Source organism: Lactuca sativa, chromosome 5, assembly GCF_002870075.4.
Source record: "Lactuca sativa cultivar Salinas chromosome 5, Lsat_Salinas_v11, whole genome shotgun sequence".
In the NCBI taxonomy this organism is placed as follows: Eukaryota; Viridiplantae; Streptophyta; class Magnoliopsida; order Asterales; family Asteraceae; genus Lactuca; species Lactuca sativa.
Window position 1 is genome coordinate 3981510 of NC_056627.2, and position 26166 is coordinate 4007675.

At 40.9% G+C, this 26166-nt stretch overlaps 1 protein-coding gene across 1 annotated transcript; it reads right to left on the reverse strand.

The window, feature by feature from the left end:
- Positions 1 to 642: 642 nt before the first annotated feature.
- Positions 643 to 2298, reverse strand: LOC111909040 (fasciclin-like arabinogalactan protein 1). Its single transcript, XM_023904832.3, has one exon. The coding sequence runs from the start codon at positions 2199 to 2201 to the stop codon at positions 954 to 956; it is 1248 nt and encodes a 415-aa protein (XP_023760600.1). The 5' UTR covers positions 2202 to 2298; the 3' UTR covers positions 643 to 953.
- Positions 2299 to 26166: the final 23868 nt, after the last annotated feature.

The following is a 26166-nucleotide window of genomic DNA, read 5'->3' on the forward strand; positions in this document are numbered from 1 at the left end:
CATGTCAACTAAAATCATGATTGAAGTTAGAGTTATTAACATTAATTCTAAAACCATGATATTACAACTCTAAAAAAGAAAATCTTCAACTTAAAAAATATGGATTTGAGTCAAAGATGTTTAATTAATGAAACTTCGACTATCATAATAAAAAATTTAAGACACTTTCATTATTCTACTAGTTAATCCAGCATATTTCTTAAACATTTAATGAAGCCTACTATTTTTTTTAATCATTTTATGTAATACTTCTATAAGATTATAAAAATATATAACTGTTATATTAAACGGTTCAAAAAAAAAATATACACATTAACAAGCTAATAGAAATATCTTAAAACGGTTAACTAAAAGAATCTTCTACAACCATGATATGACAAGGTATAATATATGAGAAATTGTTTACGTACTCATAATATGATACAGTATTTGTGAGTGTAGGGTAAGGGTACATATAATATAATATATAAATCTGATAGAATCGTCATGAAGTTGTAATTAATGAAAAGTGATAGTCGGTCAAGCTTGTATTTATTTTGCCTTGAGATTTGATTGATAATTAATGAACAATTAAAAGCCGCTTTCCACTGAAACCAATTTAATATCAATTAAGATCATATCTAATCTTAAAGCTAATAAACAAAATCACAAATGCTAAATTTTTCATTCGCTCTCAGTGTATTTGTATACAATGAAAATATAAATAATCAAGAACAATACTCATTAGAACAAACCTCATGTTTAACTTAAAAATACACACACCCACACACACTCACATACACTTTTTGATTACAAATAATTTATGGAAAACATTATTTGCACCCTCAAATTCATATTCAAATTTCATTATGTCATCTCATAATGAAATGCAAATATAATTTCTTCAAGTGTAAATGACAATTTTCTGGACCTGAATTATTTCACTAAGAGAATGGGGAAATAAAGGAGCGCTCTTACACGACTAACGAGGCAAACCAAAAACTCGAAGCCACAGCCACGGCCACGGCAGCAAATCTGAAACCCTTGATTTCCGTAGCACTGTTGCTATCTGCCTCTTGATCAGCTACGCCATCGTCCGGAGAATCTGCCGGAGAATCCGATGGCGAGTCGGACGCTGGTGGAGACTTGTGCTTCTTCTTCTTCGAAGACTTTGGTGACTCCGCCGGAGCATCAGCTTCGGGCGCAGGAGCTGGAGCAGGGGAAAGAGCGGCTTTGAAAAGTTCTTTGGGCAAAAGTACCTTGTTGATGGTGAAAATGACAAGCGGTTGTTGATCAATCAGTGTCCCTACGATCTTCGCAGTAACGATGCTTGTCTTAATTGTTACTTCCTGCCCATCGTTCTGTACTGTGAAATCGTATTTGCTAGCACCGTCGGTTGCTAGTGTGTTCATTAGACCGTTGCTTGATTTTAACATCGACATCGATTGATAGATCGGCACACCGTGATATTCAAGTAGCGATTGCTTCCCGCTGACGGTCAAATTTTTGTATTTAGGTAAAAATCCCTTGAAAGCATCGTCGAGGGGGCAAAACACCGACAATCCGCCATCGATGTTGTCTTCGTAAGTTTTCATTGCGTCAGAAGCAAGAAGAGCTTCAGCAAAATTCATACATCCATGCGCCGACATCAGAGAGGTAATATTGACGGCGGCAGGTTCAGGAGTCGGAGCTTCGGCCTCCGCTGACGGCAACATACTGCTGATCTGGATAACAGAGATGTTATAAGGAAGCTCATGTAACGACTTAACAAAAGTCGCATCCGTTCTACCGGTATCCTCGCTACCAAATCCAACCTTACCGCCTTTCAGATCCGTAATGTTGACGAATCCAGAGGAGCCGGAGGCGGTACCGGTAGCTTGGAACATTGTCGCTGCTAAGGCGGTTCCATTGGTAATCTGGTGAAGCTTCTTCGCACCGAAGTAGTCGAGTAGCACGTGAAGCGATAGGACGTTCTTCATAGCATACACAGATAGGTGTTTACTTAGCAGATCTGACATTCCGGCATTGTTTACCGCACAAACGGTGATGGTCTGTCGGTTGTTAATTTCATCGGCTAGGTGTGTAATGGTGAGGTAATGGTTGAATGTCGAGAACTCGGGAAACTTAGCCAGAATCGAGGTGATGTTGTGACCTTCAACGGTTGCTCCAGGCAATAGCAACACCACCATAGAAATCACAACCGCCGTGTAAGGGAGCTGCATTGTAACTTCCCTGGAGACTAGAGAGAGAGAGAGAGAGAGAGAGAGAGAGTGTAAACTATAAAAGAAGGCAGCGGACGGAAGTGAAGTAGAGAAGATATGAAGATTTTTGTTAGTTTAAAGGACCTTATATTCGTGTCAATTACAATAAAGCCACTCGATAGTTCCCAGCTGTTACAGGTCACCAACGGTTTTCTTTCACCGTCTTTTTATTCGGGAATATTTACACTCTAGCCCCTTATAATTTCAAATTAACTCAAAACGGGTCAAAAATATAACTTACCATCATTTTGAATTTAATTTAGGCATTTATATCACTCCTAAACTACATAAAAAACCACGGAAACTAATATAAATTAGTATATATTAAATTTTTTTGTCTTAGATTTCCAAAGACTAATAAGGTTGATAACATTATTATATACACATAATGTCAAATGTTAACTTTGGTAGGGTTCGTTTTGTAAATTCTAAAAGGGACAAGGGCGTAATAGAGAAACCACCAACAGCTGTGCATCCAGTGACATCGAGTCCACGTAGGTAGACGATGTAATACGTTTGGACCAGATGCTTCCACCGACACATCACTAATTAAAATTCTAATCATTTTTGTTTACATATAAATATACGTTCCTCAGTTCAACAAACCTGTATAACAGTGAGTTTACTACGTAATTTGATGGATAGATGTGTGCGGCACTAACTATAACAGTAATCTATTCTAATAAATTAATTTTTTTTTTCTTCTTCAGTTTATTTTATTCAATTTATTAAATATTATTTTGTGGTTATTTTGGAATTAATTTCTTTTCTACGTGTCATTTTATGAGTTTTTCTATTTTAATAAATTCATCATAATACTTCTACTCTAATAAATGAAAGTTTTTTTTGTCACATGCCACACTCTCATTCAATTTTTCAAATGTCATTTTATGGTTATTTTGAATTAATTTCCTTTTCACATGTCATTTTATGAGTTTTTTTATTTTAATAAATTACACATAATACTTTAATCTAATAATTACAATAAATGTAGTAATAAATGAATATCAATTTCATTAATAGACTTATCTTTTTATTTCAAAATTATCAAATTAAAGTTAATTAGTTAATTTTTTTTATTTATTTAAATTTAAAAGATAAAAAAATCAATTTTAATAATTTATTATTTTTCTTATTTTTTATAAATACAAAGTTTTTAAATATTTAGACCTTCATATTTAATTTTTTTAGTTAACACATATAATACATGAGTTTTACACCTAGTAGCCAGAATAAAAAAGAGGTGTTGCATTTTTTTTGTCTTTTTAATTAAAATAATGAATTGAATCTAAAATTATTTTATTTAGCCAAATATTTACCTATCCACAAAAACGCATAATTTAATGGAATTAAAAAAAATCGTTTAATTTTATCAATCAAATATAATTTTTACTTGAATTTACATTTTATTTCCTTTACATATTTTTAAAATTCGTGAACCAAATACACGCTAATTGTATTATATCTACCTTCCATTTGATATGTTCTTTAAATTTTTGTTAAATTAAAATAAAAACCCAATATTTTTCTAAAAATTTTGATTGATAATTGGATTCTAGACTCATTGGGGAAAACCCTAGCCGACTCGTTGAGTCAACATTTTTTTCCACATCATTCTTATAATTTGTAACGACCGAAAAATTCCAACAAATTTAAACTTTTCAAAAACAATCCGATTTCATTAAATTATTACAAAAAGGTTTTCAATACAATTTATTTAGAGTATTCCCAGAATCACATCACAACATAAACATGAGGAGCGGTACGATCACGCCTTCGTCTTGCCACGGTCTCCTGAAGAACCTGAAAAACATTAAACCTCAACTGTAAGCCCGAAAGCTTAGTGAGATATCCCAAAATACCAACCACATATACCATACACGAATAACATGCCATATCATATTCGATCACAGAACAGCCATGCATTTCGGGTCTACTGTGTGACTGGTCCGCCGCACCGGCCAACAGTCCACCTGGTCCACCCTCCGAGTCTAGCCATATACATCGAGTCTACAGTGTGATTGGTCCGCCCGCACCGGGCCTTCAATCCACCTGGTCCACTCTCTGAGTCTACAGTATGACTGGTCCGCCCGCACCGGGCCTTCAGTCGGCCTGGTCCACTCTCCGAGCCTCGGCACATCTGGTCCGCCCTCTTGGGGCCTACAGCCTATCTGGACCGCTCGCTGGGCCTTCGGGACAACCGGTCCGCCCTGGGTATCTTGGCCTACAGCACAAAGCAGGACCCGCCTCAACCCAACTCCAGTCCAACTAACCATGTGCACATAAACATACAATCATATAACAATTCACAGTCAACAAACCGGTCAAACAGATCACATAACATATCATCATCCTAACCAGGATACCGACCTAACCGGTCACTAGCATAGCATCACCCTACATCTCAGGATACCGACCTCAACCAGGTCTCTAACATATACCACCCTAGCTACCAGGATGCATCATATCAAAGAAATATCATAACAACAAATACCCGGATCTCAATCCGATAAAGGGCCGACCTTGGTGCCTTAAACCCTATTGATATAGTGAGGATAACTCACCTCGCACTGCCGAAACTCTGAACTGAAGAAGCAGATTCTCGAATCACCGACTCACCAAAAATCCCGAACTAGCCAACATAGCACAAATAAACATTAGGCCAAGCACAATACTCTACTAAGGGTAAATTGACCATTTTACCGCTAACTCAATCCGACCCAACACTAGGTAAGCTCCCAAGCCCACTAATGGCCCAAAGTCCAGAAGTCCAAAACAAAGCCCATTATTGGCCCAATTTACTAAATTGGGCCCACCTCACCAAATGGGCCTAAACTCATGTTCCATAACAACCAATGGGCCCAAAATACTCTAACCATAATGTCCAGTCACGGCCCAAAATCCAGCAGCTCAAATAACAGCCCAATCCCTAAGGCCCAAAATGAAAAGCCCAACAGAGGGAGTACGCTGGGCGTACACGCTGATTCGCAACAGGGGATCGGGGCACTGACTCGCTACGCGGGGCGTACTCGCTAGTTACGCGGGGCGTAACTTCGCTACTCATTAAGTCCCCATAACTTCTTAATGGCTTAAGCTCTTAAGCCCAAACTTCAGATCCCTAGGCCAAACATGCCTAAGATTCATAAAGTCTCAAACTTTATCACTTGGGACGTCCATAAAGCTCTTAATCTAAGGTCTTAATCCATTAAGACCCACATATCTCACACATGGAACAACCACAGCCCTTGGGACCTCATTTTTCTCACTCAAGACCTCTCCAAAGTTCTGAAAGGACAAATAATCTTGAACAACTCAAAACATGCATCAAAATGAGGACTTTTGGGACAAGAATGGTGTCAAAGCTTCACAACACATAGATCTACACAATATGAATGTCAAGCAAGAAGATTTATACCTCAAATAGGCTCCAAAGGATGATGTCTTCCCAGATCTATAAGCTCCAGACGTTTCTTTCCTTCCTTGACAACTTCTCCTTTCTTCCTTTATGCTCTCCTTTGCTAATCCAAACTTTCCAAGACCAAACACACCCAATCAAGGAGGCGGGACGACTATCTTAGGGTTTCTGAGGTTAAGGGAGAGCTTATGGAGGCTAGGGTATGCACCAACATGTTCCTTATATAGTGGCAGACCCTAAATTTAGGGTTTTAGAACTCTGAGAGTATGCTAGGCGTACCTCTAGTACGTTGGGCGTACTCAACCTTGCACCCGCGTCACTTACCCAATTACGCTGGGCGTATTCCCAGCTTACGCTGGGCGTACTCGGCGAGTCCCCAAACTTCATACTTGGCCCTCATTAATCCACTTTTCCCACAAGATGATCAAAATACCACTTCTCTTAAATCCTGGGGACTCACAATTAGGTACTCTTAGGAACGGGGCATTACATAATTCTCTCTCAATTTTTAAACTTTATAAAACACTATAAAAGTGCTAAATGGATTCAAGTTACGATGAGGCTAAAAAGATTAGTTCAAAACAAACGAAGTATAAAGCTATATGTTCACAAGATCCGCCACAAGTTGCTTACTATGATTTCCGACTTTACTGAAGTCCAACATTAGTACCTTACAATCATTTCCGACTCTCTCTAGACAAACAAAACTTGTACGGTTGTACTTAGCCTGCAGTAAACCAGGAAGGGAATCTCATACGTCTTGTAACATCCCGACTTCCAGGTATTTCCTTATTTTATTTATTATTGATACTTCATGTGTGACTCGGCGAGTTGTGAGCCTAACTCGTCGAGTAGAGTCCGATTTGACCAGGTAGGTTTAATGATTGACTCGACGAATCAGAGACCTGACTCGTCGAGTAGGCGTTGTGAGGTGAAACCCTAAATCTCTAGGGTTGGGGCTTATTTAAGAGAAATTATGTCCTCATTTCCGTCTCACTAGCTGCCCAACTCCCCTGTGTGAAACCATAAACGCTTGTAGCGAGCTAAGAGTGTTATAGAGCTAATTTTTGGAGTATTCTAGTGCATCTTTTGAGGAGAATAGGAGTTTATCCAGCAAGGAACAAGGAGAAACTGTTAGATCTAGTGCTATATCGACCAGAGCTTCTGTGGAAGGTAAAAAGCCCACACCTTTCTCATCTTCCTGGTAAGATCTCATGATTATGGAAGGTAGAGCTTTCACCACCTTTTGTTGGGACATTGAGTGAATTGAGTTTATCAGTAGGTCTAGACTTCAGATCTGGACCTTGTGAGGTCCATAGAGTCCAAAGGTCCTGACTTTATTCAACCATATATGAGTATTTGTGCTTAAACACCCTTGTTAGAGTTGTAATGGCATTTTGGAGCAAAATATGCCACGCATTGACGTAAAGATCGAAGCTTTACGTGACATTCGAGCCTTGGGAGCCTAGATCCAAGGTGTTGAGTAGTAGATCTGCCTTAAAACGTTTGAATGAGAATTCAGACTGAAGGGACTCGTTGAGTCAACGAGTTGACTCAACGAGTCGGCTAGGGTTTTCCCCAAGGAATAGCGGGAACTCGGCGAGTCACATAAATGCACTCGGCGAGTTGAGTCAACATGGGCAGTTGACCCGAGTGTTGACTTTACTTGACTTTAGGGTTTGGTCAAGGCAGGGAGTATGGGGACCGTAAAGGGGTAAAATGGTCTTTTATCCATTCCATGAGTTTGAGAGAGAGATTAACCTAGTTTATTTCGAGTCATGATTTAAGTGTTGATTAGAGATTATTATCATATGTGTTAGACGGAGGCTAGTTTGGGATTCATGTACGAGATTATCACTTACTTGATTACGAGGTGAGTATTCTCACTATACTTACCATGAGTGGTATCTTTATGTGACTGAGGGGTCTTATGTGCTTAATTGTGTATTATGATATTCTGCATTATGTCTTTGTGATTTATGATGAGTATTACTATTATGAGCTTATTGAGTTAGGACCAGAGGGTCCACCCGAGTTGTGGGACGGGAGGGTCTCCACTGAGACACATTGACTGGAGGGTCGTTTTAAGTTAGCCTCGAGTGGCTAATGTGATGTTTGTGGTATTTTGGGGAACTCACTAAGCTTCGTGCTTACCGTGTTATGTGTTATGTATTTCATGTACCTTTTAGAATCACGGGAAGACACCGGCTTGATTGTACACTCACCCGAGTTGGAGATATGTTTTTGGAGGATCCTGGATTAGTGTTATAAATAGTTTTGGGACATGTGATTTGATAACTTGATTTTTATGGAATTTTGTGATTTTGAGATGACATAATTGGGTTTTTAAATGAAAATTTTTGTTTGAAAATTTACGGTGCTACAAGTTGGTATCAGATCTTTGGTTTGAGGGATTCAGATGCACCCCCAGGTGTGTTTGGACTCAAACTGAGGATTTGAGAAAAAATTTCAAAAGAAATGATTTTTCTAAAATGAGAAAGAGTTTTAAGAGAAAACGATTTGGAACAGTGTGTACAATCAGCGAGAGCCCGAATGGTTATTTCCCAAAATACCCTTACTTATTTGTGTTATGAGATATGTATGAGCTTTTAGAAAAGCATGCTAGAGAATAGGCTAGGTATTTCTTATTCTAGGGTTAGAGTTTCCTGATTTGTGATGCTTTAGCCTAGGAGATGCTATTGATCAGTGCTATCTGTTATTTTCCCTGAGTATGTGTTGAGTTCTGAGTTAAGAAGTAATCTAGGAGAGATACTTAGATGAGCTTGCGAGTAGCCTACTGAGAGAGTAGTCTAATTATTGTGAGAGATAGAGTACTTGTGAATTAGAATCCTAGGATGAGGACTTGGGGTGACTACGGATTAGTTGTGGAAGGTAGTATTGAGCCTGTACTATTGAAAGCACCAGATCTATATGCAATCCAAGTAAGAATCCTTAGGATGCTAAGTAACAAGTTGTGATGAGTGGTCGAGTGTGAGTATGCTCGAGCGAGACTCTGATGATTTTTGTGTTGTGTTTCAGATACATGATGGTGGGTACACGCCACATCCCTGAGAGCAGTGGGACTAGCGATGACGAGATTCACAGGATGATTCATGATGAGGTGGCCGCAACCATTCGAGAGGCGATTCCTGAGATGTTTGAGTCTATTAAGACCACCCTGATCGATACATTTGATGAACAATATGTCGTTGTTACTAAGGCAGCTGTTGCTGCAGCCACCACAGCTGTCGCTGCTACCAGGCCACATGGAGGTGACTCGTTGCTGTTTTTGGAGTTCAGCAACACGAGGTGACCTGAGGTTGATGGGACACAAGATCTGATTGCTGCTATGAGGTGGATATCTGATATTGAGGGATGTTTTTACACATGTTCATGCCCGGAGCATTTGAGGGTTCGGTTCGCATTGAACCGACTTCGCTTGGGAGCGAAGGACTGGTGGAAGTTTGTGACAGCCAGTTTTACTCCTACAGAGCATACTGCAGTGACTTAGGTGAGGTTTACATTGATGTTCCGAGATGAGTACGTTCCCCCAGTGGAGAGGGAACGGTTGGCCCGGGAGTTTCTGTCTCTCAAGCAGAAGATAGAGTCGGTGACTGAGATTACACAAATGTTTCACGAGAGGGCAGTGTTCTGCCTTGAGCACGTTTCTATTGAGCAGGCATGCATGAACCAGTATTTGAGCATTCTGAAGAGGGATATCGAGAGTTTGTGGCAAACTCGTCTTATTGGACATTTACCGAGCTCCAAGAAAATTCCAGGAGGAGGGAGATCGAGTTGGAGACTCAGGCCAGGGAGGAGGCAAAGTCTCAAGGGAGAGACCGGAGGCCGGCACAGTCGCAGCCGGCAGCAAAGTGGGCTAAGCCCGCTGATTCAAGATCAGGAGGCCAGAAGGGTCGCACTTGTGGAAAGTACGACAAGCGTCATGAGGGATCTTGCCGGGCGGTGTAACGCATGTGTTTCCGGGCTTGCCATTTTTAGCAATGTAATAGTCTAGGTTAACCTTTGTAACCCGTTTTGAAATAATAAGAATGTATTATTTGAGTATTATGTGTTTTGTGCTTAATTGCTTAATTATGTGGTTTGATTAATTAAGAATAAAAATAAGCATCAAAATTTAAGTGTAAAATAAACTTAATATCTTTGGATAATGTTGTAGTAGTTGAAACGAGGTTTCCGAATATATATAGAACGCCCAAATCTGACTTCGCATGAGGAAGTTACGATTTTCTGAAGTTTCAACTTAGCGGTATGCAGCCTGAAATACTCGATTTGAGATCGAGCGGTTTTTAGCCGAAGAAATCTAAACGAGGATCGAAGGTCTCGTTGTTGGTATCGAAGCGATAAAAATTTAGGCGAGAACGGACGTCAAACGAAGAAGTTATAAATTTATAACGAAGTTTTTTTGTCGCGGCCTATTAAAAATAAATAATAAAAATAAAGTTAAAATTAGCCGATGGAGTCTAAACGAAAGTTGTAGAGCGTAGTCTCACCTTTCCGTGGATATAAAGAACGTCGAAAACGGAGTTCGTATGAAGAAGATATGAATTTCCGAAGTTTGATAAATAAATTGTATTTATTTTTAATTGAAAAATCCGGCATTATCTGAAGGGGGAGTCACCAGTCCGATCTGACGTACGCCCCGCGTACTCCGAAGGGTGTCGACATTTCGGATGACGCATGCAGTGACGACTTCGGAGGCCAGTACGCCCCGCGTACGCCTGTACGCCCTGCGTACTCCGAGGCTCCAGCCTCCTATAAATAGGATCCGAAGGCAGCCGAGTCTTTTGCCAATTTCTTCTCTTCTCTCTCTCCCGTTTTGCATCGTTTTGCGTGCCAGAAATACCCCGAAGCCCCGGTATTATTCTCGAGCCCCGAGGCAAGTCCCGAGATCCCGAAGATCCCGAGAAGTGCGGTTCCCGAGCCGAAGCTCTGCCCGCAAGAAGTTCGATTTTTGTGGAGATCTTCCAGATCTGCTGTGGATTACTACTTCTGCAAGTCGTAGTGCTGTCCGATCGTCTTCTGATCAAGTGAGTGTATACTACCTTTCATAAACACGATAATAATACAAGTATGGTTTGAGTGTATTAAATATATTGTTGTTTATGTGTATAATTTTGTTGTTATAAGTATGAATGTATATTCATTCTCTTCTATCTCATAGATCTGATTTACTTTCTATGAAATACGTGTTATGTGGGTGCGCCTCATCTGTTATGTGGAATATGTATTGAATGGAAATGATATACAAGTTTTAAACTATGTATGAAAATATATATTTTATCTACTAATATGTTGGGTAGAACATGGGTAGATAGTTGGTGTGTAATAAACAGATGAGAGGCCTCGATGTTGTTGTTGTTGTTGATCTAGTTATTCAGCGGAGTATGGATAACGACCACGGACTCTTTCTAGACAGTCCTGTGGAACGCTAGCAGGTTCATAACCTGTAGGTGTTGTGAACGATGTGTTCACCGGTGTACTCTATCCCCCTCAAGGTTGCCTTTAGGATATCTATTGTTGAGGAAACCCCTTAGCAGTGATGTCCGTCCCGATGAAAATCCTAGATTAGGTCCCTTGAGATATATGTTATTTTAGGGACGTAAAGTGAGGATAACGGGAATGGGTAATCGGGATAGTGATTGGTTGGTGAAATTAAATATAACTTATTTATTGTGGGTTGAAAACCCTATATGCTCACCAGGCTCCCAAGCCTGACCCACTCAGTTTTATTTGTATTACAGGTAGTGGCGCGAGGGCATAAGATGGTTGAATCATCAAGTTGTTTTGTTTACAAGTCTGTATATGTATATATTTGTTGAATGACTTGTAATGTTATCGTTTATGCTTTATGGTCTGTATCGGAACATGACATCCCGAGTTTTGATTATATAATGAAAATGCATCTCTTGATGAAATGCTTTGATAAATATTATTTTATCATGTTTTGTTTTGGGAACAGATTCCGCAACTCTTTTAAATCAAAAAGGATTTACTCTGAAATTATTTTAAAAAGCATAAATGAAAATCGGTATTTTCTGGCCGTGATTTTGGGGATGTCACAGTTGGTATCAGAGCATTAGTTTAAGCGAATTAGGAATTTGTAGGATTTCTAGACTTAAACTTGGAATGCTAAGTGGAATTTTGAGGTGTGTGTCTGTTGGATTTTAGACACGAGCACTAGTTTATTTTAGGAAAGTTGCCTAAAATGCTTTTATGTGCTAAATGTTATATGTTGCCATATATGATATTAATTGTTCGGATCTACGGTCTGTTGCCGACCGGATCTGGAAACCTTATGTGTGTAGGATTCTAAGCGTATGTATACGATATTAGAACTAGCATGTAATCGTTTGGAGTAATAAGGTGAAATTATTCGGTGTGTAGATCAAAAATGGTGAGAATGAGAAGTGGCGTTGGAAACGCGGATGAAAACAGGAATCAACCGCCAGTTATTGAGCAAATACCTGTTGTAGCAGCAGCACCAGAACCAATAACAATGGCTGCGGTGCAAGCCATGATTCGGGCTATGCTAGCCGAACAAAGGGAGGAGATGCGACAAATGTTGCATGATAATAGGGATGAACCTATCATACCTATTGAGGAACCTGAATTGATTCCCGAGCAATCAGAGGAAGGGAACAATAGTCGCATTATGAGTCAAGTTGGGACTCAAGGAGAACGAAGGAACGATCCGGAAAGGAGAAACAACAAGGATGGGCGAATGTACAAAAACTTCTTGGGCGCCAAGCCGCCAAGTCTTTCTGGAAGCCCAAAGCCTGTTGAGATAATGGATTGGATCTCCGAAATGGAGATGGTATTTGAAAGTTGCGACTATAGCAACAAACAGAAGACCGTCTTTGTGGTTAGACAACTGAAGACTGGAGTCTTGAGTTGGTGGAAGTTGTTGGCAGATACCATGCCACGAGGAGAAGCCCTGAAAATGTCATGGGAGGAGTTCTTGGAACAACTAAGAGTGCATTATTGTTCAGAGATAGATCTGATTGATCTGAACAATGAGTTCCAAAACTTGAAGAAGGGGAAGATGAGCATAGACGACTATGCTACTGCATTTACTGAGAAAATGAAGTTGTTTCCGTACCTAGTGCCAACGGAACTCTCCAAGATTGAGAGGTTTGCTAACGGACTGCCTGCCGACTTTGGTCCGACAGTCAAGATGGCAACTACTCTGAAAACGGCTGTTCGTGCAGCTAAGAATGTGGAGGCCCAGCAGAAGGAAAAGGGTCTGGAAAGAATAGATGTTGGAGAAAAGAGGAAGTTCGATGGAACTTCAGGGTCCAACAAGAAAAACAAGTTCTCGAAGTCTGGTTCGAGGGGAAGTGGAGGTGAAGCGAAGTGGTGCGACAAGCATCATGGAAGATGTGAGGTGGCAAACACATGCTACAAGTGTGGAAAGCTAGGGCACTATGCCAATGAATGTACCCTCACTAAGAAAGTTTGCTATGGTTGTGGTGAGGAGGGACACATGTCGAGGGACTGCTCGAAGAAGAAGGAGGCAGCTAGACCCAACATTCCACCAAAGCCAAAGGCGAGAGCATTCCAGATGACGCTGGAAGCTGCTAAAGATGAAGCTGATGTCGCTTCAGGTACCTTTCTCGTTAACGAATTGCTTGCCCAAATTTTATTTGGTAGAAAGCTAGCTTTGCCTGTTGTTAGACTAGATGATGCCTTATTAGTCGAAGTTGCTAGTGGCAAGTTTGTACCTGTTAGCCATCGTATGAAAAACATCTTAATTGATCTGAATGGGAATAAGTTCCATGAGGAATGATTGCCTATAGAACTAAACGGTTTCGACATTGTTTTGGGAATGGATTGGCTTAGAGCCAATGATGCCGAAATTTTATGCAAGAAGAAAATAGTCAAAGTAAACCCGCCTGGGAAAGATTCGTTTGTGGTGTATGGGGACAAACGCAGAGTGAATTCTGGAATCATTTCATTGATGAAAGCCAGAAAAATGTTTGACCAAGGGGTGTACATCATATCTAGCATTCGTGATTGATGCTAAGAAGGAAAAGAAGGTGATGCAGAATATTCCAGTTGTGTGTGATTATCCGGAAGTATTTCCCGAAGATCTTCCTGGATTACCGCCTGATCGACAAGTGGGATTCCGTATTGACTTGTTGTCAGGAACAACGCCAATTGCGAAAGCACCTTATCGATTAGCACCGACGGAGATGAAGGAGCTAATGATGCAACTTCAGGAGTTATTGGACAAAGGTTTCATAAGACCTAGTTCATCACCCTGGGGAGCTCCGGTGTTATTCGTAAAGAAGAAGGATGGAAGTATGAGAATGTGCATTGATTACAGAGAGCTGAACAAGGCAACAATAAAGAATTGATATCCGTTGCCAAGGATTGATGACCTGTTTGATCAATTGCAAGGTTCGAGCTATTTCTCGAAGATCGATCTAAGGTCAGGATATCATCAGCTGAAAGTAAGAGAGCAGGATATAGAGAAGACCACATTCAGAACTAGATATGGACACTACGATTTCTTGGTTATGTCGTTTGGACTAACCAATGCTCCGGCAACATTCATGGATTTAATGAATAGGGTTTGTAATCCTTTCCTTGATAAATCCATGATAGTGTTCATAGACGACATTCTGATCTACTCGAAAAGCCAGGAGGAGCATGGCAGGCACTTGCGAGAAGTGTTAGAAGTTTTGAAGAAGGAGAAGCTTTATGCGAAGTTCTCCAAATGTGATTTTTGGATTCGTGAAGTCCAATTCTTGGGTCACGTGGTCAACCAAGAAGGGATAATGGTTGATCCAACAAAGATTGAAGCTGTGACAAAGTGGGAGCAACCAAAAAGTCCCACGGAGATTCGAAGCTTTTTGGGATTAGCTGGATATTACCGAAGGTTTATCCAAGGCTTTTCTTCGATTGCTAGTCCATTGTCAGCTTTGACCCACAAAGGAGCTACTTATTCTTGGAGTGATAAGCATAAAGAATCATTCGAGAAACTAAAGAAGAAGCTATGCGAGGCACCGATACTTTCTCTACCCGATGGAGTTGAAGACTTCGCCGTTTATAGCGATGCGTCTGGGGTTGGATTGGGTTGTGTTTTGACCCAGAGAGAAAAGGTGATAGCATATGCGTCTCGACAGCTGAAAGAGCATGAAAAGAATTACCCGACTCATGATTTGGAGTTGGCAGCGGTAGTTTTCGCTCTGAAAATATGGAGGCATTACCTCTATGGCACGAAGTGCAAACTTTTCACTGATCATAAGAGTCTCCAATATCTTTTTAATCAGAAGGAATTGAATATGAGGCAACGACGCTGGCTGGAATTACTTAAAGACTATGACTGTGAGATACTTTACCACCCCGGTAAAGCTAATGTTGTTGCTGATGCTCTCAGTCGGAAAGTTAATCTTGAAAGGAAAAGGCCAAGAGCGTTGAGAATTGAAGTTTTCTCGACCATTGTGGAAAGTATAAAGAAAGCTCAAGAGGAAGCTTCTGAAAAGAATGACCGAAAGGAGGAACGTTGGGCAAAACGTTGGTGTTCGGTGTAAACAGTCATGGACTGAAGGTGTTCCAAGATCGGATTTGGGTACCTAAGTCCGGAGGAATTAGAGGTCTTCTGATGGAAGAAGCTCACAAAACCATGTACTCGATTCATCCGGGTAGCACTAAAATGTATAGGGACCTGAAACCCTACTACTGGTGGCCGACGATGAAGCTTGATGTTGCAAAGTATGTGGCTGAGTGTGTGACTTGCGCGAGAGTAAAGACACAACATCAGAAACCGTACGGGAGTTTAGAACCTTTGCTTGTGCCAATGGGTAAGTGGGAAGACATTGCTATGGATTTTGTCACTAAACTGCCCAGAACAAAGAATGGTCACGACATGATTTTGGTGGTCGTTGATCGATTCACTAAGAGTGCGCATTTCATAGCGGCCAAGGAGAAATGGTCTATGGAAAAGCTTGCGAATTCTTACGTGAAGGAAATTGTGAGGCTTCACGGTGTGCCGTTAACGATTGTGTCGGATCGTGATAGCCGTTTCACCTCAAGATTTTGGAAAAGTCTACAAGAGGAACTGGGTACTAAGTTGTGTTTAAGTACAGCTTACCATCCACAGACTGATGGTCAGAGTGAAAGAACGATACAAACACTTGAAGATATGCTAAGAGCATGTACCTTGGAATTCCTAGGTAATTGGGATGAACATTTACCTTTGGTAGAATTTTCCTACAATAATAGTTTCCACTCGAGCATTAAGATGGCACCTTATCAAGCATTGTATGGACAGAAGTGTCGTACGCCGTCTTGTTGGCTTGAGGCTGGGGAAAAGCAGTTTATGGGACCGGAGTTGGTTCATCAAACTGCTGAAAAGTTGAAAATATTTAGGGAAAGAATGTTACCAGCTCCGGATCGTCAAAAGAGCTATGCTGACAAGAAGCGAAGACCGATGACTTTTGAGGTTGGGGATTCGATTTTGCTTAAAGTCTCGCCGTGGAAGGGACTTATAAGATTTGGTAAAAGGGGAAAGTTGAGTCCAAGGTTTATTGGGCCGTTTAAAGTTCTTCAGAGGATTGGGAACCAAGCGTACAAGCTCGAACTACCAGAAGAACTGAATGGAATTCATAACACTTTTCATGTGTGTTATTTGAGGAAGTTCACGGGAGAAGTTCCCGACATAACTCCAATTTATGAATTGAGAATTGATGAGAACAAAAGGTTGATTCAGGAACCAGAGGCAATTGTTGACCGAAAGACTAAGAAATTGCGACGCAAGATGGTTGGGTTAGTGCTTGTCCGATGGAAACACACGAATGGGCCGAATCTCACCTGGGAGACGGAGAGTGACATGATGGGTCGCTATCCGCATTTGTTTGTTGATGTGTGATTCCGGGGACGGAATCATTCTAAGGTGGAGAAAATTGTAACGCCTGTGTTTCCGGGCTTGCCATTTTTAGCAATGTAATAGTCTAGGTTAACCTTTGTGACCCGTTTTGAAATAATAAGAATGTATTATTTGAGTATTATGTGTTTTGTGCTTAATTGCTTAATTATGTGGTTTGATTAATTAAGAATAAAAATAAGCGTCAAAATTTAAGTGTAAAATAAACTTAATATCTTTGGATAATGTTGTAGTAGTTGAAACGAGGTTTCCGAATATATATAGAACGCCCAAATCTGACTTCGCATGAGGAAGTTACGATTTTCTGAAGTTTCAACTTAGCGGTATGCAGCCTGAAATACTCGATTTGAGATCGAGCGGTTTTTAGCCGAAGAAATCTAAACGAGGATCGAAGGTCTCGTTGTTGGTATCGAAGCGATAAAAAGTTAGGCGAGAACGGACGTCAAACGAAGAAGTTATGAATTTATAAAGAAGTTTTTCTTTCGCGGCCTATTAAAAATAAATAATAAAAATAAAGTTAAAATTTGCCGACGAAGTCTAAACGAAAGTTGTAGAGCGTAGTCTCACCTTTCCGTGGATATAAAGAACGTCGAAAACGGAGTTCGTATGAAGAAGATATGAATTTACGAAGTTTGATAAATAAATTGTATTTATTTTTAATTGAAAAATCCGGCATTATCCGAAGGGGGAGTCACCAGTCCAATCCGACGTACGCCCCGCATACTCTGAAGAGTGTCGACATTTCGGATGACGCATGCAGTGACGACTTCGGAGGCCAGTACGCCCCGCGTACTCTGAGGCTCCAGCCTCCTATAAATAGGATCCGAAGGCAGCCGAGTCTTTTGCCAATTTCTTCTCTTTTCTCTCTCCCGTTTTGCATCGTTTTGCGTGCCAGAAATACCCCGAAGCCCCGGTATTATTCTCGAGCCCCGAGGCAAGTCCCGAGATCCCGAAGATCCCGAGAAGTGCGGTTCCCGAGCCGAAGCTCTGCCCGCGAGAAGTTTGATTTTTGTGGAGATCTTCCAGATCTGCTGTGGATTACTACTTCTGCAAGTCGTAGTGCTGTTCGATCGTCTTCTGATCAAGTGAGTGTATACTACCTTTCATAAACACGATAATAATACAAGTATGGTTTGAGTGTATTAAGTATATTGTTGTTTATGTGTATAATTTTGTTGTTATAAGTATGAATGTATATTCATTCTCTTCTATCTCATAGATCTGATTTACTTTCTATGAAATACATGTTATGTGGGTGCGGCTCATCTGTTATGTGGAATATGTATTGAATGGAAATGATATACAGGTTTTAAACTATGTATGAAAATATATATTTTATCTACTAATATGTTGGGTAGAACATGGGTAGATAGTTGGTGTGTAATAAACAGATGAGAGGCCTCGATGTTGTTGTTGTTGTTGATCTAGTTATTCAGCAGAGTATGGATAACGACCACGGACTCTTTCTAGACAGTCCTGTGGAATGCTAGCAGGTTCATAACCTGTAGGTGTTGTGAACGATGTGTTCACCGGTGTACTCTATCCCCCTCATGGTTGCCTTTAGGATATCTATTGTTGAGGAAACCCCTTAGCAGTGATGTCCGTCCCGATGAAAATCCTAGATTAGGTCCCTTGAGATATATGTTATTTTAGGGACGTAAAGTGAGGATAACGGGAATGGGTAATCGGGATAGTGATTGGTTGGTGAAATTAAATATAACTTATTTATTGTGGGTTGAAAACCCTATATGCTCACCAGGCTCCCAAGCCTGACCCACTCAGTTTTATTTGTATTACAAGTAGTGGCGCGGGGGCATAAGATGGTTGAATCATCAAGTTGTTTTGTTTACAAGTCTGTATATGTATATATTTGTTGAATGACTTGTAATGTTATCGTTTATGCTTTATGGTCTGTATCGGAACATGACATCCCGAGTTTTGATTATATAATGAAAATGCATCTCTTGATGAAATGCTTTGATAAATATTATTTTATCATGTTTTGTTTTGGGAACAGATTCCGCAACTCTTTTAAATAAAAAAGGATTTACTCTGAAATTATTTTAAAAAGCATAAATGAAAATCGGTATTTTCTGGCCGTGATTTTGGGGATGTCACAGGTGGGGATTTTCTACAAATGTGGTAAAGAGGGGCATATAGCGAAGGATTGCCTCAAGGGATTTCCTGTCTTCTTTCACTACAATCAGACCGGCCATCGGAAGGCCGAGTGCCCTCAGCTTGTTCAGGGATCAGTCCAGGGTTCCACTCCTACTGCTTTGCGTGCTATTGATAGTCGTTCGGTGAAGGCCGAAGTCCCAAGGGCTCGTGGGAGAGCTTTTCAGCTGACAGCGGAGGAGGTCCGCACAACACCTGGTGCTGTGGCTGGTATGTATTTCCTTATTTATTTATTTTGAGATTTATTGTGCTTATTCTGTGCTGTATCTAGGTACATTTCTTGTGATTTCTGTACATGCTTTGGTGTTATTTGACTCGGGTGCGATTCGATCCTTCGTGTCTTTAGCTTTTAGTCGTCACATAAGTATCCGACGTGAGGCGTTGAGTCGACCTCTGAGGGTTTCCATAGCTGACGAGCATGCGGTTTTTGCTGCTGATGTATTCTGAGGATGTGTGCTAGAGATTTTTGGTGTCATGTTCCCGATGGATTTGGTACCGATAGCGATGAGTGATGTCTGTGTCATCGTGGGCATGGATTGGTTGAGCCATTTTGGAGTAGTAATCAACTGCGAGCGTTAGTTGGTGACTATACGAGACCCAAGTGGGGGAATGCTTACAGTGTAAGGCGAGGGTACCAGATCTGGGTCAGCTTTCTGCTCTGCTGCCAGGGCAAGGCAGAGTTTACAACAGGGTTGTATAGGCTTCTTGGCGTATGTGATGGATACGCGGGTTGTTTCAGAGAGGCTGAGTTCTATCTCCGAGGTTCCGATAGTGTGCGAGTTCCCAGATGTTTTTCCAGAGGAGTTACCATTTGTGCCTCCCGAGAGGCATGTGGAGTTCCATATTGATTTAGTTTCGGGCGCGACGCCTATTGCCAAGGCACCTTATCGCCTTGCACCACCAAAGATGTAGGAGTTATCCTCACAGCTCCAGGAGCTGCTGGAGAAGGGTTTTATCAGACTGAGTAGCTCACCGTCAGGAGCGCTGATCCTTTTTGTCAAGGAAAAGGATGGTTCACACCGGATGTGTATAGATTACCAGGAATTGAACAAGCTGACGGTTAAGAACCGTTATCCACTTCCGAGGATCGATGATTTATTCGATCAGTTACAGGGGGCATCTTGGTTTTCCAAGATTGATTTGAGATATGGATATCACTAGATGAGAGTATGCGAGGAGGATATTAAGAAGAAAACCTTTAGAACTCGTTACAGGAATTACGAGTTTGTGGTGATGCCTTTTGGGCTCACCAACGCACCGACAACGTTCATGGATCTCATGAATATGCCTATGTTGGATCGGTCGGTGATCATGTTCATCGATGACATCTTGGTGTATTCGAGGTCAAGAGAGCAGCATGAGGAGCATCTGCGAAAGGTTCTTGGGGTTTTGCGAGCGGAGAGGCTTTATGCCAAATTCTCCAAGTGTGATTTCTAGTTATGAGAGGTCCAGTGCTTGGGAAACCTCGTTAATCAGAATGAGATATTAGTCGATCCGGCCAAGATTGAGACAATTATGCGATGGGAGGTGCCGAGATCCCCATCCGAGATCAGGAGTTTTCTAAAACTGGCCGGTTACTATCGGAGATTTATCAAGGATTTCTCCAAGATTGCGGTTCCTCTCACCAGATTAACTCGGAAGGGTGTTACTTTTGTTTGGGGGCCAAAGAAGTAGACATCATTCGAGACTATATGCTAGAGGTTGTGCGGATCTCCGGTGTTATCCCTTCCGGAGGGAGTGGAGGACTTCGTGGTTTTTTGTGATGCCTCTATTTCAAGGATGGGTGTAGTGTTGATGCAGAGGGGTCACGTAATAGCATATGTTTTAAGGCAGTTGAAGCGTCACAAGACAAGGTATCCCACCCATGATTTGGAGTTGGGGGCGGTGGTGTTTGCCCTCAAGATTTGGCGCCACTATCTTTGTGGTGTCCGGTGTACGATATAGACGGACCATAAGAGCCTGAAGTACCTAATGGATCAGCCCAACATGAATATGATACATAGGAGATGGTTGGATGTAGTGAAGGACTACGACTGCGAGATCTTATATCACCCAGGCAAGGCTAATGTGGTAGTCGATGCCTTGAGTCGCAGAGCCAAGAGCGCTACGATCCGAGATGTGTGTAGTAAGATGAAGGTGATGACGCCAGTCTTAGATACCATCTGAGAGGCTCGGGTAGAGGCTATGAGACTGGAGAGCTGCAAGAGAGAGCGTGTGGTCGGTCAGGTTTCCGAGTTCCAGTCAGATAGTCGGGGACTTATGACTTTTCGAGGTCGAATTTGGGTGCCATATACAGCTGGAGCTCGGAGTATATTGATGGAGGAGGCACATAGATCGAGATTCTTGATCCACCCAGGGTCCACTAAGATGTATTTGGACCTGAAGAGTGACTATTGGTGGCCCTATATGAAAAGGAACATGACATGGGTTGTAGAGAGGTGCTTGACCTGTCGCCGGGTTAAGGCGGAGCACCAACGTCCACATGTTCCTTTAGAGATTCCCCAGTGGAAGTGGGAATAGATTTCTATGGACTTTATTACCAAGTTACCGAGGACTACGCGTGGGGTTGGTGCGATATGGGTGATTGTGGACCAGCTGACGAAGAGTGCTCACTTCCTCACTATCAGTGAGAGCTCTTTTACAGAGAGACTGGCTGGGATTTATGTGAGAGTGGTGGTAGCTTGGCATGTAGTGCCAACCTTGATAGTTTCATATTGAGATGTACGCTTTACTTCCAGGTTCTGGAAGAAATTTCATGAGGAGTTGGGTACCTGAGTACATTTCAATACCGTGTACCATCCGCAGACAGATGAGCAGAGCAAGCGGACGATTCAGACGCTTGAGGACATGCTGCGTGCATGTGTTATGGACTTTGGAGGAAGTTTGGACACTTATTTGCCCTAGGCTGAGTTTTCTTACAACAACAACCATCATTCGAGTAATTGTATGCCTCCCTTTGAGCATCTATATAGGAGGAGGTGTCGGACTCCCATTTGTTAGGGAGAGGTAGAGCTGCGAGTGATGGGTGGCACTGAGATAGTGTTGAAGAAGACCGAGCAGATTCAACAGGTCAGATAGAGGTTACTGACAGCCTAGAAACGCCAAAAGAGTTACGCGGATCGGCGACGATCCGAGCTAGAGTTACAGGTTGGAGATTTTGTCCTCATGAAGGTATCCCCATGGAAAGGGGTGATCTGATTCAGGAAACGGGCAAGCTCTAGCCCCTATACCTTGGTCCTTTCCGAGTGATCACCAGAGTAGGTAGGGTGGCCTACTGGTTAGAGCTACCAACAGAGTTAAGCCAGATTCATAACACCTTCCACGTGTCTCAGTTGAGGAATTGTGTAGCCGATGAGGCGGTAGTGGTACCGTTAGAGGACATTCAAGTGGATGCGAGCCTAAATTATATCGAGAGATAGATTGCGATTTTGGATTGGAAAGTGAAGGTTTTGAGAAACAAAGAGGTGCCCCTGGTTCAGGTCCAATGGTAACATCGGAAGGGCTCCGAGTGTACTTGGGAGCCGGAGTCCGAGATACACGAGTAGTATCCATAGTTGTTTCTGAAGCCTGAATTCGAGGGTGAAGTCTGATTCTAGTGGGGGAGAATTGTAACATCTCGACTCCCAGGTATTTCCTTATTATTTATTTATTATTGAGACTTCATGTGTGACTCAACGATTTGTGAGCCTAAGTCGTCGAGTAGAGTCTGATTTGACCACGTGGGTTTAATGATCGACTCGATGAGTCAGAGAGCTGACTCGCCGAGTAGGCGCTGTGAGGTGAAACCCTAAATCTCCGGGGTTGGGGCATATTTAAGAGAACTTATTTCATCATTTCCGCCTCACCAGCTGCCCAACTCCCCTGTGTGAAACCCTAAATGCTTGTAGTGATCTAAGAGAGTTATAGAGCTAATTTTTGGAGTATTCTAGTGCATCTTTTGAGGAGAAGAGGAGTTTATCCAGCAAGGAACCAGGAGAAACTATTGGATCTAGTGTTATATCGACCATAGCTTATATGGAAGGTAAAAAGCCTACAACTTTCTCATCTTCCTGGTTAGATTTCATGATTATGGAAGTTAGGGCTTTTACCACCTTTTGTTGGGACATTGAGTGCATTGATTGTATCAGGAGGTCTAGACTTCATATCTGGACCTTGTGAGGTCCATAGAGTCCAAAGGTCCTGGCTTTATTCAGCCATATAAGAGTATTTGTGCTTAAACACCCTTGCTAGAGTTATAATGGCATTTTGGAGCAAAATATGTGATGCATGGACGTAAATATCAAAGTTTTACGTGGCATTAGAGCCTTGGGAGCCTAAATCTAGGGTCTAGAGTAGTAGATTTGCCTTAAAAATTCTGAATGAGAATTCAGACTGAAGGGACTCGTCGAGTCAACGAGTTGACTCGACGAGTCGGCTAGGGTTTTCCCCAATGAGTCTGGACAAGGGTGACTCGACAAGTTGATGATACAACTCTACGAGTTGAGATAGGTTTTCGCGACATTCTGAGGAACAACAGGAACTCGGCGAGTCACATAAGTGAACTCGGCGAGTTGAGTCAACATGGGCAGTTGATTTGAGTGTTGACTTTTTTTGACTTTAGGGTTTGGTCAAGGCAGGGAGTATGGGGACCATAGAGGGGTAAAATGGTCTTTTATCCATTCCATCAGTTTGAGAGAGGTATTAACCTAGTTTATTTCGAGTCATGATTTTAGTGTTGATTAGAGATTATTATCTTATGTGTTAGGTCAGGCTAGTTCAAGATTCATGTACGAGATTATCACTTACTTGATTATGAGGTGAGTCTTCTCACTATACTTACCATGAGTGGTATCTTTGTGTGACCGAGGGGTCTTATGTGCTTACTTGTGTATTGTGATATTCTGCATTATGTCTTTGTGATTTATATTGAGTATTATTATTATGAGCTTATTGAGTTAGGACCGGAGGGTCCACCCGAGTTGTGGAACCGGAGGGTCTCCACTGAGACACATTGACTGGAGGGTCGTTTTGAGTTAGCTTCGAGTGGCTAATGTGATGTGTGTGGTATTTTGGGGAACTCACTAAGCTTCGTGCTTACCGTGTTATGTGTTATGTGTTTCAGGTACCTTTCAGGATCACGGGAAAGCACTGGCTTGATTGTACACTCACCCGACTTGGAGATATATTTTTGGAGGATCCTGGATTAGTGTTATAAATAGTTTTGGGACATGTGATTTGATAACTTGATGTTTATGGAACTTTGTGATTTTGAGATGAAATAATTGGGTTTTTAAATGAAAAATTTTGTTTGAAAATTTACGGTGTTACACGTCTAACAAATGCTTATTTCCAACTTTCAAAAGGGACGAAGACCTTTGAATCAAACATTTACACAACATCTTTGTAAGCCATGTTTCCTGACGATTTCAATGAAGAGGACAAGGGGTTTAACTTTGAAGACCCAAAAAGACCACAACAAAAAGGGAATAAACAAACATCGTCATCCTCTAAACAACAACAAAAGGATTAACAGAAGATAAGTATTGTTTCTGAATTTATCAAAATTAGTAGTATTAAAAAACAAAATGGGGACAACAAAAAAGCGACATCGAACGAAACTAAAGGAGTTCTAGGTAGAATCTACACACCATGGAGGAGGAAAAAATAGTTGTACATGATGTGAGAACTGAGAGGATAAATAATACACTTCTAGCTTCCATCTTATGATCATTTGATCGGAGTGGAAACTGAGAAGATAAATAATACAATTCTTGCTTCCATCGTATGATCATTTGATCGAAGCATATTTGAGTGTTGTACAAACATACAAACATGAAAAAACACAATATTAAGGTTTGAAATGATATACTTTTATCAATGTATGTACTTTTATTGAAATATTTTAATATTTAATCTAGTAAGTTATTGGATTGTAATATTATCCTTGTTAGTTTTATAGATTTTTATTTTTTTTTGATAAAATTGGTGTAGTCTAGAAGGATGATTTTTTAGGGTTTTGAGACCGTTTTGGAATGATATGTGAGATTTTTTTGAAATGACATGTAAGGCTTAAGGGTGTGAGTGCGGTAGCATTCACGATTTGCCACATCGGACGTTGGTTAAAACGTCTTCGATAAAGCTTTTATAAATCTAAAACTTAATTAAATATATTTTTAGTATAAAATCTGACATCAATTATGATTTATTTATTTTAAAAGATTTTTTAGTTAATCATTTAAAACATAAAAGAGTTTTTTTTTGGTGAAGCACAAATTGGAGTAGCTTTTAGATTTAGAAATTTTTGTTTAACTGGTGGTTGTCGAGGCCAAAAAAATAAACACTCTAAATCTTGCAAACTTAAATATTGTATAATGGTAAGGGGATCAAATCCATGATGATTGGTTCAATTTGTAACTATATAAAAAATTTCCTTGTAAAATGATAATAAATGTACAAATGGAGATTTTAGTCTTTTAGTTGTTTAAAAATTTATAGTGTCCTAATTTTCACAATATTTTTTTTTGTAACATCCTATTTCGGATCGTTTTGTGATTCAAGGCTCGTGGGTCGTAATTCGAGTATGAGTAGGCCCTTTTTGGATATGGATGAGATAGGTTGTGTGATGAAAGCGTTGGCGCAATCTTTTATGAAATTTTGGGTTTTTGTTTGTGGAGTTTTAAGGTTGTGATGAGTTGCTAGAAGCGTAGGGCTTCTCGCCACCTTACCGTGGATATAAGGTTTGTTGGAAACGGACTTATAACGAAGAAGTTATGATAGTTTGAAGTTTTTGAAAGTTTAGTCCTTATTGAGAAATGGGTGGCAATTGAGTACGTTGAATGTACATTTGTTTATGCGCAGCATACTCGTGCGCTTTGCTTGATCGCAGAGGCCACCTAGTACGCTAGGCGTACTAGGTCCAGAAAGAAACCTTAATTTGTTGAGGCGAGCCTATTTAAGGAACATGATGGCCTCATTTTCAGCCATCATTTCTAGTCTCCAAGCCCTCTCAAACCCTAAACTCTTTTCCTCTAGCTTGTGTGGGTATTGAGGCTCATTTGAGTGTTCTTGGTGAAGAAGGAGCCTTGAAAGAGGATAGTTTGTGCTTCTAGCTTTTGGATCTGAGTTTTGATGGGTTTTAATCATAAGAACATCCTATGTGCTCATGCAAACCCTAATGCTTGGATCTAGGTTTCTCTATTGTACATGCAATGTATCCAAGACTTACAATCTTAGATCTAACATAATATAAACATAAACTAGGGTTTAGAGAATTGCCTTTGATTGTTATATAGCAATAACAATCTCAAATCCACCTTGTAATGACTTTAGAAAGCTTAGAGTCACAATTGTCACTCCTCTAATGGCTCACAAACACCAAGAGCAAGAGGATGAAGAACAAGGAGATAGGAGGCTGCCCAAAAACGTCTAGAAACCCTAGAGGAACTCTT